Genomic DNA, 14020 nt, shown 5'->3' with positions numbered 1-14020 from the left:
GACCTGTGCAGGGAAAGAGCAGCCAACAGAACCCAGCTTTCTTTCCCCTGGAAGCCGTTGAACTGGGGTAGCTGATGCATGTACTGACCCCAGTCCCACCATGCAACTGAATGATCCACCCCGGCTCCTCCGACTGCTTGTAGCCTGCCCTGTGGTGGGGAGTCAGGCACAGCACACCCCCACACACGGCAGGACTGCATGCCCTGCTCCTCGGTGCTTTGTCAGGCGAAGTCGAGGATTCTTAAATCATTTCACTCAACAAGCAATTGCGCAGTGACCAAATCCTGCTTGCCTTCTTCAGATGAATAAAATAATTGAAGTCAGTAGTCCTAATTGGTTCAGCAAGGCAAGCAGGCTTCCTCCCTACATCTATTCAGGTGCCCTTTTTCTTTTTCACTGTGCTCGAACTCGATTAGATAATGTTAGAGGAGATAACAGCACAAAAATGTGATGAAATGTTCAGCATGATTTCTCTCTTCCCTGCCTGAGCTGCCTCTAGCCCTGAGGAAATGGTGTTACCTTCTTCCTTTCTTAGAGAAACATGTATTATAAATGACACAAACCTTCCCATTAGTTAACCCTTCTGATGATTGTTCCTCCATGTCACCGGCAACCTTCAGCTGCAGTTGCATACAGAAAGCACAGCTTCCAGCATAAAGCACTGCCCTCCTTTGGATAAATACTTAAAATAGCAGGTAGGCTGCAGAGCTTGGACGAGCTGTCAGCGTGATTCCAGCAACATCTCAGGTTTCACTTGAACAAAGCGCCATCCTGAAATGGGACTTGACACGTACAGCAAATAAGTCTAAGCTTGACCTCTTTCAATAAAAGATGCAGCAAAAGGAAAAAGCCCGTCAGACTTCTCCACGTGGCCCATAGCAGAAGGAATAGTGCAGGAGCAGGTTATCGCACACAGCTGCAACAGCAGGAGGTGCCCAGGCTGGGTGGCTCAGGTACCCTCCGTCCCCTCGTACATCCCCAGCCAGCGTGTGCCTGTTTCTGAGCCCTTTCTGAAACCAATACCCTGACCATCAGACGTATTGGCTCTGCGTTACCAATATAGTTCCTTACATCATAGATAACTTGGAAATTAGTGCATGTTTGTACGGAGCATTGAAAAATAGAGTGACCGTATGGATTTATAATGCCCTGTCTTGTTGTGGAAGAAGGTAATGCAACTGTTTTTTGTGGAGACTGCAGAATACTGGAGCACGTATCTTGTATGTATTGTGGGTATCTATAGGCATGGCTTGGACTTTCTATGATTGCTGCTGCTGCTGCTGCAGTCTTTTAAGGATCTGGGCTATTAAAGTGAATGATGATGATGGTTTCCAGAGCGCTGGAGGAGCAGAAGCCGGTATTGCCACACAATCCTGCAGGCCACAAGAAGGAATAGTGCTAGTATGGCAGACACGAGCATCTGCAGCTCTGGAGCCCCCAGCTGCAGCAGTGCCGTTCTTCAGCGGTACAAGCAAAAGACACTTCATCCCTTTTCTCCCCCCGCCTCCCCCAGGCAGCTTGCCATCCAGATCAAAGCATTTCATTGTCCACCACAGGAGGCAGGGCTTTGAAGAGTGAAAAGCTAGGATGAGAGGTGGAAGGTGAGAGCGCAGTAGGGAAGAATTTGATCAGGGAACTAGAAATGGGTCTGGGAAACAGGGTTGAAATCATATTCAGACTCAAGCGTAGTTTGAAAATACAGTGGATGCAGCCTTTCCTCACCACGTTTCAGTTTCTTGGAACAAGGCCAGCCCACTTGGACTGAGGACAGAAAAAAAAAAAAAAAGTGAGAATTTTTTGAGTAGAAATAACTTTGAACTACAGTAATGAGCTACGAATCTCAACCCTCTCCACCCCACAGCTCCTAAAGAGTGTGAGTAGTGCTCTAGTCTGTAGCAGTTCTTGGGTTTTAAGCTTTATGCAATCAGTTCAGTCAGAATTTTGTTCTGCTTTCGGCAAGTCGGGTTAATGTTTAGGGTCCAGCCAAAAAAACTTAGCAAGTCTTCAGCTTAGCAATGATTCCCATGCAGTGAGCGTGCTGGGGTTCATAAAAAAAAAAAAAAATTGTTTCTTTTCTTGCAGGATTTGACACCAGCATACTACCAATCTGTAAGGATTCCTTAGGCTGGATGTTCAACAAACTTGACATGAACTATGACCTGCTGCTGGACCCCTCGGAGATCAGTGCCATTTATCTGGACAAGTATGAGCCATGCGTCAAGCCTCTCTTCAACTCCTGCGACTCCTTCAAAGACGGAAAGCTTTCCAACAACGAGTGGTGCTACTGCTTCCAGAAGCCGGGCGGTGAGTTGTGAAATTCAGAGCACAAAGAGAAGTTGTTTGGGTGTCCCTGTGTTTTGGGTTTGACTGACCGGCTTATAGGTGTAGTTTGGTGATCAGCAGTCAGCTGCGTTAAAAAGCTCATTTCTCCAGCCCTGGTGTGAAAGGGCAGTGTGTAACAGTGTTTAATGTAGTAATGTATTAATATCCCTTGATCGTTAAAACAAACAAAGGAGTAGTAAGAGGTAGTGCACACAGTCTAGAAATAAGCTCTATAGATAGGTAGAAAGATAGGTAGATGGCTGATTGCAAGCTTAAGAACTTATGCTTTTATTAATGCAGAAATTAGTCAATTAGCAAATCATAAATTGGAGAGCTGGCATTATGTCAGTTTGGTGAAAAGACAGGGAAAATGGTTTAACAATGAAAATGGCCCCCAAACACTATTCTCAACTACAGTGCGTTGCTTTTTTTTTTTTTTTTTAATTAGTGGAGCTAATGACATAGATTTGTTTTGCAGTACAGTACCAGCATATGGGCTCCCTTCATTCCCAGGTGTACAGTAGTCTACATTTCTTGTCAGCAGTGAAGCCAGTCATTACAGAGTCTGTCCCGTACCATCTGGAAACTGATTCTCATACATTATATTTTAGGTCTTCCTTGCCAGAATGAAATGAATAGAATTCAAAAGCTAAGTAGAGGGAAGAGTCTGTTGGGTAAGTTCGATTACTTGATATTCATTTACTCGACTAATTAAAGCTTCTGTGATTATTGTAACTTTATATGCAGTAATGGGTTTTCAATTAGAGACTAATGTTTTGAGTTAGGAATATGCATCATGGAGCGTAGGCCTGACACTATGAAATTAAACAAATAATGAGATAGCAACATACAGAACAGGTGTCAGCATGGCAATGGGTTCAGAACTAATTCGGAGATCTCCAGAAACACAAAGCCTTGTCAGCGCAGAGCTTTGTACTGCCTTCATCCCCTTGTAGGTCAGAATAAGGACAGAGCCTCCCGTTTTTGAAGGGTGACTAAAGGTGCCACAGTGCATAGCCAAGGGTCCATGTCTTATTCCAGTTATGATGCAATGCATGCATCCCTTGGGGTTCATTTTTGCCTAATCACCCTTAAAAATATTTGAGTATATTCCATGTATACGAAAACAAGAATTCGTACCATTTCGTTTTAGGCAGCTCTGCAGGACGTTCCATGCTGTAAGCTCTGGTAATGCCTGCCCCTCTCTCTGTCGGCTTGGGAGCCTGAATTGGCTCATAACTTGCACTGCTCTGATGGATATCTAAAATAAGGTGAAATAAATCCCCATATGACATTTTCCCGTTTAATTGCTAAAAAATCAGGTGGTTGAACTTTATCAATGTAGCTATTTCCATACCCTAGAATCAGACAGTGTTACGTAGCCTGGTGTTTCTGTGGTGGTACCTTACCGAAACTTTTGTCCTAGCACGTTTGTGTACGTAAAGCCAACTCCTGCAAGGCATACCAGTGCAGGTTAAAGTCTCTGTTTGCAGACAGCACTGCATGTCACCCTTGAAGGTCCTGGCTTGCCTCGGACCCAGGCTGTCAGGCCCGTCACGGAGAACCCGTGTCGGGTTCTGGTGGCATCACTAGTTGCAGCACAGAGCACGGGTGTCAGCGCTGCTGCAATGCTTCCCAGATTGCAGTCGGCTTCTCAGGTTGCTCTCAGATTTTAGCCTGATGTTTCTAGATACTCATTAACACACCATGCAAACAGAGCTGCTGCAAAGCTCGTCTTTGCCAAACCCTGCCATCCCCGGATGCCACTGCCATTTGGCCTCGGGGTTCAGTTCCTCATGAACAATCCCAACCTGGATTTGTGGGTTTAAAATAAGAATAAACATTCCCAAAGGCCACAGGGACTATGGTTTAGTTCCATCATCCTCTCACAGAAAGTTCACATAAAGATTAAGATGTTTCAGAGCTACAGCTCCTGCTGTTCATAGCTGTGGGAGCGAAGGGAGGATTGATTGCTCAGTTGCATGTGTGCTCCATTCAATGAATATTTTGCATTTGTGTTCAAATGCGTGTAGTGGCAGGGGGAGTCATGGTGTTCTCTGTCTCATGAGTGTCATGATTTTCAGAGCCACCTAAAAGAATAAGAAGCCCAGTTCTGAATAGATAGCTTTGGCTATCCCGTATTTATTTTATGCTTTGCTGTTATTTGCTATATGCAGTAAATGTCATCTGGGTTGAAACATAAGTGGTTTGTTCCGATGTGCAGGGAAAAATGATGGCTGTGCTGCAGGTAGTACAACATGCAGGCAGTTGTAGCGTGTCACTGGGGTCTGATCACAATAGCAGGAGTAAAATGATGAAGTAAAAGCAGTGAGAATGGTCCCTTACCACAAATAACTTCTAGTCAACTGTATTAAAAAAAAAAAAACATGACGGATGAAAGTGGCTAAGCTCAATAAGTAGTGTCAGGCAAAGGTGTTCCACAAGCTAAAAAATTCTAATACAGAGAGGAACTCTTTGCTTCACCTACTTTGAAAGTCTGCTTGCATAATGGCACCTGTCTGTGAGATTCTAATCTGATCTCATAGCTATTTATACAGCAGAAAACATTGTCTTTTCTCTTCACTGACTGAAAAAAACATGCAAATGGAAACCAAAACATACACGTGACAAAGAACATGCTTGTAGCAACAACAAAGAATTTAAAAGAGAGATTAATATTTTCAGAGAAAATAACCTTTAATTATTCTCTTCCCTTCTCTGTCCCTGACATACAGAGCACAACATTTACAGTCTGGGAAGTATGCATGTAGAAGATTTCTGTTAACTTGTATCCATTGATAAAAATGATGACTTTTGATATTTTGTTCTCTATATATTTTTCAAAACACATGACTGTTGCAACAAAGTACTTCAAAGCCATTGCCATTAGATATGTTGAATTTGGAGGCTTTCAAATAGAGTCTAGCATCCCAGGGGACTGAATTAAAAAGTAAACAGCACTATTCATCTTTTCCTACCAGATTTATCTAGAGTACAATTAACTGCAGAGAGTGTACTTTTAGAGCATGCAACTGTGCAGCCTGATAATGCTTCTCCCACATCACTAAGGTAATAAATTTCTGCTCCCGTCACTATTTTCTTCTGTATCAGCCCTGTGAATTCAGCTAATATAATAGCTAATACAGGGAGCTGTGTGCTGGCTAGCACTTAATTCTGTCAGGCTTTTACCTGTGTGCTTCACTATCTTTAGCATGTAATTATTCTCCCCATATTCTCTGAGGAAGGGGAGTATTATATAGATAAGGGAATGTTGCCAAAAAAAAAAAAAAAAAGGAGATATAGGTCTGGATCCATAAAGAGGATATAGAAACAGTGCTGTTCAAGTTTGTGTGGAAGAATTAAATACTCCATGGGACAAAGAGAGGGGGGGTAAGCAGAATTCAGTAGCCTGAGGCAGTTCAGTGGGGAGTGACTAACATTTTGTAGGGCTTAATAGCAAAGCTGGTCCTCCAGCGGTCCTCTCCACACTTGTCGGGAAGCACTGGCTGTGCAAGAACCTCTGGAGAGGGAAAGTCCTTTCTCCTTGCAAAGTCTACAGATGTTCTCTGATGCCAAACTGAATAATAGGGTGAAATTTCCCCACTAAATGGGCTGCCTGGATGCCATGCTCCGGAGTAGCAGAACGTGTGGCCAGAGCTTATTTCTAATGAAGGCAGGGGCTGATTTCTGTAGGATTTACAGGACGTATCATCACACCATACAACACGTGCTCCCAGTGACTCTCCATCCTCACCACGTTGTCACCTGCATCTGACACATTGGAGAGGACATGCTATAATCTTCCCTCTGATAGTTGGCAAATACTGTGACATTAGTATGCATAGCTAAATATCTAAAGCTCCAGCGTTACATGCAAATTGGCACAAATTTCCCATGCGGAAGGAAAAGTACCTTCTACTCCAACCAAAGTGTGGATCCTCCCCACACACAGTTATGTTGGCAGTGAGCCTGGGTCATGATTTATTTTTTAAATTTACGGCTTTTACAGGCAGTGTGGAACATTTTAATACCTTACAAGGAAAACAGTGAAAGTATGCAAAAAAGGTCTGTTCCAAAGAAGGCAAAGGTTGCATTGCCCAAGGAAAAAGGACAGTTTAAAATGCAGAGGCCATTCTCCGCTCACCCCGCAATGCCACTCAGGTTCCCCCTTCGATTCTTTCCTGGAGCCAGATGCTCATTTGAGGTAACAGAAGAGCTCTAGTGACACGGGTACAGCCATGCTGACTCGCAGCGGTGCAAATCAGCACCTGAGACTTTTTCCAAGGTTGTGTGTAGTCTGATAAACACCTGGAGTGCTTAACAAGGAGAGGACATGAGCATAAATATGAAAAAAACCTTTCTTAATCAATATTGAAATAAAGAGCTGAATGGTGAGCACTGACTTACAATAACCTGCAAAGGCGAGTATGCAGAGTTATTAGAACCTTTTTTTTTTTATAAATAGTGAAAGTGAGTCTTTGGTAGCCATCGGTGTGCTTATATTTGTATGTGAACATAATGGTGGTACCTATAAGCAAACCTACTATAAGTGTTTTGAAGTTATTTAAAATACTCTCACTAATGGATGTGAAGTGGTCTCCAAAAGTGATCCGATGACAAAGATTTCTGCAGATTTCTGTTCTCATCTTCCATACCTGTGTTAGTGGCACTCAAATATTAGACAAGATCTGCAGCACAATGAATTTGGAAATTCAAGGATTCTCTTTATGGGGGGGGATGTGTGTGTGAGAGAGAGAGAGAGAGAGATTGACTGACTTCCACTTCTATGTCTTATATACGAAATTTCATGACATTTGGGCAGCACCTTTCATTCATTTTTTCTGTGAGATGTTGTGCAAAGAGCTCCTTTGACACATGAACTGTCTGAAGAGATGCTAGACACATGTTAAAAAACTTAACTGCATTACCAGTAAATCACTGGTATCTTTGACAATAGAGAAAAATACTTTCTCAAAAATCATTTGAAACAGGAAACTTGGGGGCAAGGGAGGGTTTCTGCCATGTGTCAAACTGAAGCAATTGGCAAAGAAGGGAAAATGACTGTGCTGACCTCCCCCGGGAGTAAAGCTAACTCGTCTCGGAGGACAAGAGGGCTTTTCATATTGAAGTACATTTGCTGTATCTGCTGAAAATGGTGGGAACAATAACACAGGTTTCTCCTGAGAGGTTCCCTGTCTGCAGAGGCCAGACTGAACCACGGTCTACAAGGCTGAACTATTTTGGTTTTATTGTGAGACAAATCTTGGGCTTCAAATCCAAAGACTGACTGACTTCAAATCCTGTTATCCCTGTCTGTAAAGCTTGTGCATTACTTGGCCTTTATATGTGGGAACTCTCAGTAAGTCAGAAGTTGTGCTTGAGATGAGTATGAATAGCAAGCAGATGGCAGATCGCTTCCAGGGATAATTACAGTGTTGTGGAAAGACTTATATGATAAACACTGAAAGAGTGCAAATGGAAGGGAAATGCAGAATTAATGAAGTTGGGGTAATAATCCAGTTGGGAAGAAAAGTTTAAAACCAGGAGTTAAATCTGAAAAGGGCTCTGTGGGAATATTAATCATCCAGGGGCAGACTGATCCTGTCTCTAGTACCGTATGGCATCACCTCCATGTGCTACATATATGCAAACATTTATGCACTGTGCAGTGACCAGGGTTAAAACAGTTAACCATACAGATTTCTGCTCCCTTTTAGGCACCAGATAATCACATGTATTTTCTTGCCAACATTGTGAAGATTTCCATGTCATTAAGTGACAAGTTCATAGTACTGTATTTGGTCCTACAAAGGCTTGCATTACTGATTATACCTTATATTTTATTCAGGTGCTTTCATCCCACGGTGCAATGAAGAAGGTTATTACAAAGCCACTCAGTGCCATGGCAGCACAGGGCAGTGCTGGTGTGTTGATAAGTATGGGAACGAGATCGCCGGCTCAAGAAAGCAAGGAACAGTCAGTTGTGGTGAGTAATGATGTGCTTTCCTCAGACAACAAAGGAATTAACACTGTTGTAAACCCTGCTGTTGCTGTATGATGGAGTGTGATAACAGAAGTAACAACAAGGAAACATGACTACCGGTGTTCAAAGTGCTCCTGTATTTTCCTATTCCGACTGCAAATGGGGCCCTTGTATACATGTTGGTCCTGGGGACTGGAGGGCTGCAGCAGAAGTTAACAGGCAGTAACCACTGGTAAGAAGGTATTTTTGCTACCAGCCTGGAAATTGATATTAAATATGATATTAAATTAAAGCTATGGGATTGCTATGCATGGTTATTAAACATATTGTTCTGTATAGTCTGGAACATTTACTGGGACTTCATGAGTAATGTCTTTTCAAACAAAGGAAGGCCCAAATGTGTAAAATTTTATAAATTAATAACCAAGCCCTATAAAATTGCTGACGGGACACTATTACGCAGATTTGTGAAATCACCAATTAGCTGTTATACCTAGGCAAGCAAGATTTCAGCCGTATTGCTTCCGAGTGCGTCAGCGATGGCTGTGGATGCAGCTTTCTTCTTTGAGAGGGGGCAGGAAAAGCAGCGACCTGGAGGGTCTGAGGTGCCAGAATCGCATCACAGATGTTAGGCTCAATAGCTACATTTGCAGACCGTGGTTTATGCACTCAAGTAAAATCAATTTGTAGAATATTTTTAGCCTGGTTTACAGAGCTGTGGTGGGATGAAGATATTTCATCACAAGTAATGATTTTCTGGCCTGCATGCGTGTGAACTGAGACTCTTTGGTCAAGTCTCTAGGAGGAAGGTGATGCAGAGTTTTTTACGCGAGTAAGATTTTCGGAGTAAATTGATATATCTTCATCCCAGTTCAGGATGAAAACTGAAATTTAAGGTTATTTATGACCAGCTGAACCAATGAATTTTAAAAGTAACATTGCAAGTGAGTGTGGCTTAATGACAAGGGAGGGGATGAACACAGGGTTTGGTGTCGTGTGGGGGAATGACCTTGCCTGCTCACCTGTTTCAGAAGAAGAGCAAGAAACCTCAGGGGATTTTGGCAGTGGTGGATCTGTTGTACTGTTGGATGATTTGGAAGAGGAACCTGAAGCAGCAAAAAAAGACAAAGAAGGGAAGCTGAAGATTCATGTAAGAGCAGCTAATGAAGATGATGAAGATGAAGATGATGATAAGGATGATGAAATTGGCTATATATGGTAGTGCCCATCATAATGAGGACTCACGTTTTGCACAATATTGCAAATCACATCATATCTCTGCAATTGTATCTGAGAGTACCTGGCACAAATATTCCCTCTCTACCGAGTTTAATTTTGTATAGTCTATTTAATTTGGAAGACAACTGGTTTTTTTTCCAGCAAGGACTGTTTGAATACAGCTTTCATTCAGTTGGTTTGGGGGATTTTTGTTCTATCCACGGGGCAATGAGTTTTGTTTTAGAAACATTTCATATCTTAATCCTCACACAGCTTATGAAATACATCCTGTGAAAGAAGAATGCAGAAGGGGCTCAACAAACCACTAAAAGGCTTAGAAGCCCTTCTCATGTTAGAGAATTTGTGTCATATCAGAAACAGTTTTTTTCTTTCATGAAGAAAGAGAAGTAGGTGCCTCATTTTTTAGTCCCTATTAGAACTAGTTGTGTTCCAGTAAAGAGTAAGTCTCTTTGGATAGTGACTTCTGGCTGCCCAGCACCGGGCGTTTCATCCAGAAGTCCCACCGGGGTGCAGATCAGCTCACTGACACTATTTGCTTACAGAACATGACCTTGATCCTAAGAGATGCTGAGAACCTGCAATTCTTATGGACCCAGCCCTACAAGCAGGGAACAGAATCCACCTGCCTTTCAGGGCGTTTAAGGAAAGAGTGTTTTATGGATTTGTAGCATCGTAACCACCTCCATAGTTATTCCTCAGCTTCTGTTGGAACTCGTTTGCACTGAGAGTGGCACTGGCATCGCACAGGCAGCCTCTTCCTCCTGCCACACACTAGGGATCTGCCTGTTCTTCATTTACTCTTAGCAATCCTTCATTCCGAAGTTACAAAGCTGTCAAAGACATTAACCATCAGAAGTGATAAGCTGTCGTTCCTTTAATTGAAGTAGTTCATATTTATTTGGCCTGTTTAAAAAAGCAACTTTAGGTGGTCATGTTTCAAAAGCATAACCCATTTGCTCCGTGTGACAAGCTGCACACTCATGATACACACACATAAAAGAGAACGGTATTAAAATACAATCTGTGATTCCCTCAGCATCTCCCATGTATTGATGGCTCTTCAATTATGTCACAGCATATTGAAATTAAATTATTTGCTGTTCCTTTCCTGTTGCAGTTCTCTGATGCACTAATGTACTGTGGTGACCTTTTTTTTGGTTTTGCTGTTTTCAGAAACAGTAAGAGGTACCTTAACCCCACTCTTGCATTAGGATGCAGATGTATTTCAGCAGTGCCTGTGATTTGCCTGTGAGTTATTTTGCAGAATGAAAAATGTGCTTATTACACAAGAAACTAATTAGATTGATTTTTTTCCCCCTCTGAGTTAGTTTTGGATATAGAGGTGGAAACAGTATGGAGTTAAAACATGGCTGGTTACGTATTCACTCAAAAGCAGGAAAATACTGTGCTGGTGGACAGAAGTCAATTTTTTAGGGACACTGGCCCAAGGGCTATGGTCCTCAGCCCCTCTCTAAAGCCAATGCCCCCCTCCCCCTCTGTGCTGGAGGACCTCTGCTTTCAGACACGATCAGAAGAGCAATACAGAAGAGGAACTCCTTTCAGACACCGTGTGTTGCAGGAGCTTAGTTGTTTTCTCCTCTTTCATTTCCTATTTGTCTTGATCAATGACCTGAGAACAAAGAGCAAGCCTGCATAATTGTTATTAATGCAGAAGGATGTGTAAAATCATGAGGAATTTGTTGTGTGTTGTTTCACACCCCACATCCTCCCAAAAATTTGCCATCACAATCATTTGCAAAAGGTCTACAATCCGTCCTGCCTCAAATCCCTTTGGTTTTCTTACAGCCTTTGAAAATTTATTGTAAAATTGTTGTCCATGAGCTGCACAGCACACATACACACACACACACACATGCCTTTTCTACTTGTCTTTCATAGAAAATTGTGGAAAATTGTGCTGACTTGCAAGAGGAACATCTACAAGCAGCATTTCTGTTTCCCTAAATAGTATAGTTTTGTGAGAAGCAATTGAACACCAGCGGTAGCTTGCTTCTCAGAGGTTGTGGCTGGTTTCCTTATGGTATGTTATTAATTAAACCCGTACTGTCTGGGTCTAGCTCTGCTGTCCTGTGCAGGACCTGCCTAAGGCACAGAGCTGACATTTCACTCCGACATAAAGCTGAGGTCTGTAATCAGTAGAGTTACACTTACCCTCCTGACTGGGCTCATTCTCCACACACAACTAGGTGTTTTTCTGCAGTCCCGTGTCCCTTTGCAGCGGCTTGCCCTGGACCTACACCTCACTCCAAAGGCCACGTAGTAAATCCCCTCTCCTGCCCAGCACCTCACCGGGGTAAAGTCTAACCGAGCCCTCGCAGGCAGCTCCAGAGTCGAAAGCGGCAGCCCTTCTGTGTCCCATGCAAACATGCAAGATGGTTAGATAAAAGCTGTTAAATAAGCCTTTAGAGGTGAATGTGGGCTTCCTTCAGTTTACATGAGCTGACATGCCACCACCATCCATTTCGCAGCACCGCTGAGCCTCTCCTAGCTTTAACCTCTCATACACAGCTATTCCCGATCAGAGCTGGCAGGGCTTACATCTTTCTCTTAAACTATAAAACAATTCCTGTTGCTGGGACTCACCAGCACGGACCTGCTGCGGGTCGCGGTGGAGCAGCGTCATGGCAGCCTGCTGGCCTGCGGTCAGGGTGACACCCCTAGCCAGGGGATCGGGCAGTCACCTGCTCCACTTGTTCAGCCATTCTTCTGAAGAAGAGCTAGCGCCGGGGGAAAAACGCCATGGTATTGACTGGTTCAGTTGGGTGCGACTACAAGAGAGAGAAAAGGCAGTAGTGTCGGGCCCCGAGGTGTCGCAGCCCAGCCAGGAGCAGGGCAGGCAGGCTCCCGGGCTTGGAAGGGCAGCTCGGACTAGGGATTGCTTTAAGAGCAAGTTCCCCAGTATTACAAAGCTATTTAGCAAAGCCCTTGAGCATCCTCCAGTGGCTGGAAGATCTGCAGTCTATATATACCTGTGTATATATGTGTGTCTGTATATATATGTTTATACACATATGTGTGTGCATATGTGTGTTGTGTCCAATTTGGGAAGATGCATTAAGAAAATGTTTTATTTCTTTAAAAGAACGCAGTGATTCTACCAAGAACCAAGATCTTCCAGATCAAGCCCCTTCCATTCTTCATACTTTGGAAAGAATTTAATTTGCTTCCAGCTTAATTTAACTCCTTTCTTTTTCTTTTTCTTTGTCTTTTTTTTTTTTTTTTTCAAAGCAGTGCTTCCCATCAGCATCAAGTCACTGACATTCCCAACATTTTCTCATTGTGAAAAATGGAATCAGAGTTGTCCCACCCCTTTCAGAGACACAAACCAATTTTTAATCTCATTTTCTTTTCATGTTAGAGACTATGAAATACTGTTAGGTATTGCTTTATGTTTCTTTTAACTACTGTGGTTAAATCAAAATCTTGAGTTCAGGTTTCAGCACAGTTGGGTTTTTTGGGTCATTACTGGCCTTCGCTGTGAACACAAAGAATCCTTTTCCTTTTCTTTGCTTTTTTTTTAAGCTATTCTGTACTATTATTTTAAACCATTTGAAGTGTTTATTTAATATTTATTCTACAGTTTATATTGAAAATGTAAAGTTTATATTTAAAACAACACTGTTTGTTAGTGAATGCTTCTCTTTGCCTCTCCAGCCTAGTCTGTTAGTCTCGGTGTACATTTCTGGCATGGGAATATTTTGATATTAGAAGTTTTGTAGCATCTTTCCCCTCAAGCAGCAGATGACATAGATCTAAGGTCACCACTTGATACAGACCATGAGATCGCTCAAGCTTAGCTTCCTACATTTGTTGGCTTTTACTGCAGTCCCTTCTGTATGCCATTCAAGTTCCTTTAATATATAGACTGCTTTGTACAGTTACTATACATCAAAAAGCCCTTTCTACAGTAGGTGGGTTTTGGTCTTTTTATACTTTTCTCAATGCTGTTGATGTCCGTTACTGTTAAATGTGTAGATCTGTAAGGAGAGATCCAAATATTACGTGTTTCAGTTTGATGTCCCTACTGTAGATGGATGTAGACTATCATAGTAAGTAGAATTGCATAGTAAATTCTGAATGCTTTTTCCATAAGGAGTTAAGTGGAATGTGAGCATTTTGCTAACTTTGGTTAACTGTAAATGCTTAACTGTAGTCTGAAATAGTTGCATTTTTGTCCGTCTCAATAAATTTTAATTTGTCTGCGACTCCTTATTGCCTGTCCTGAATTTTATTGAACTTTAAGGATCAAAAATACTGCGGTACCTTGAGTCAGCATTTAATCATACATAGAAACGGATGGTCTTTTATATTTGGTTTATACCTTATACCTCTGTCCAATGTCAGCTGTAATCTGTGAAGCTGAGGTAAGGTCTCTAGAAAGCTCTATTTTAAAAGCAGAAATTAAACCAAACAGAAAGTAATAACTGTACCAAAATCAGAGCTTTTCAAATTACA

The 14020-nt window shown here is 42.3% G+C and overlaps 1 protein-coding gene across 1 annotated transcript in view; it reads left to right on the top strand.

The window, feature by feature from the left end:
• The window catches only part of SPOCK1 (SPARC (osteonectin), cwcv and kazal like domains proteoglycan 1), a 324191-nt gene extending 310421 nt beyond the window's left edge, over window positions 1-13770 (top strand). The window contains exons 8-11 of the mRNA XM_055813067.1: window positions 2083-2304; window positions 2934-2996; window positions 8171-8308; window positions 9337-13770. Coding sequence (XP_055669042.1) covers window positions 2083-2304; window positions 2934-2996; window positions 8171-8308; window positions 9337-9527 — 614 coding nt within the window. The 3' untranslated portion in view covers window positions 9528-13770. The remainder of the gene's footprint in view (window positions 1-2082; window positions 2305-2933; window positions 2997-8170; window positions 8309-9336) is intronic.
• The last annotated feature ends 250 nt before the right edge of the window (window positions 13771-14020 follow it).

This window comes from Falco peregrinus, chromosome 8, assembly GCF_023634155.1.
Source record: "Falco peregrinus isolate bFalPer1 chromosome 8, bFalPer1.pri, whole genome shotgun sequence".
NCBI classification, from domain to species: domain Eukaryota; kingdom Metazoa; phylum Chordata; class Aves; order Falconiformes; family Falconidae; genus Falco; species Falco peregrinus.
The sequence above is the reverse complement of the archived record's forward strand: the minus strand, read 5'-3'. Positions and strand labels throughout refer to the sequence as shown.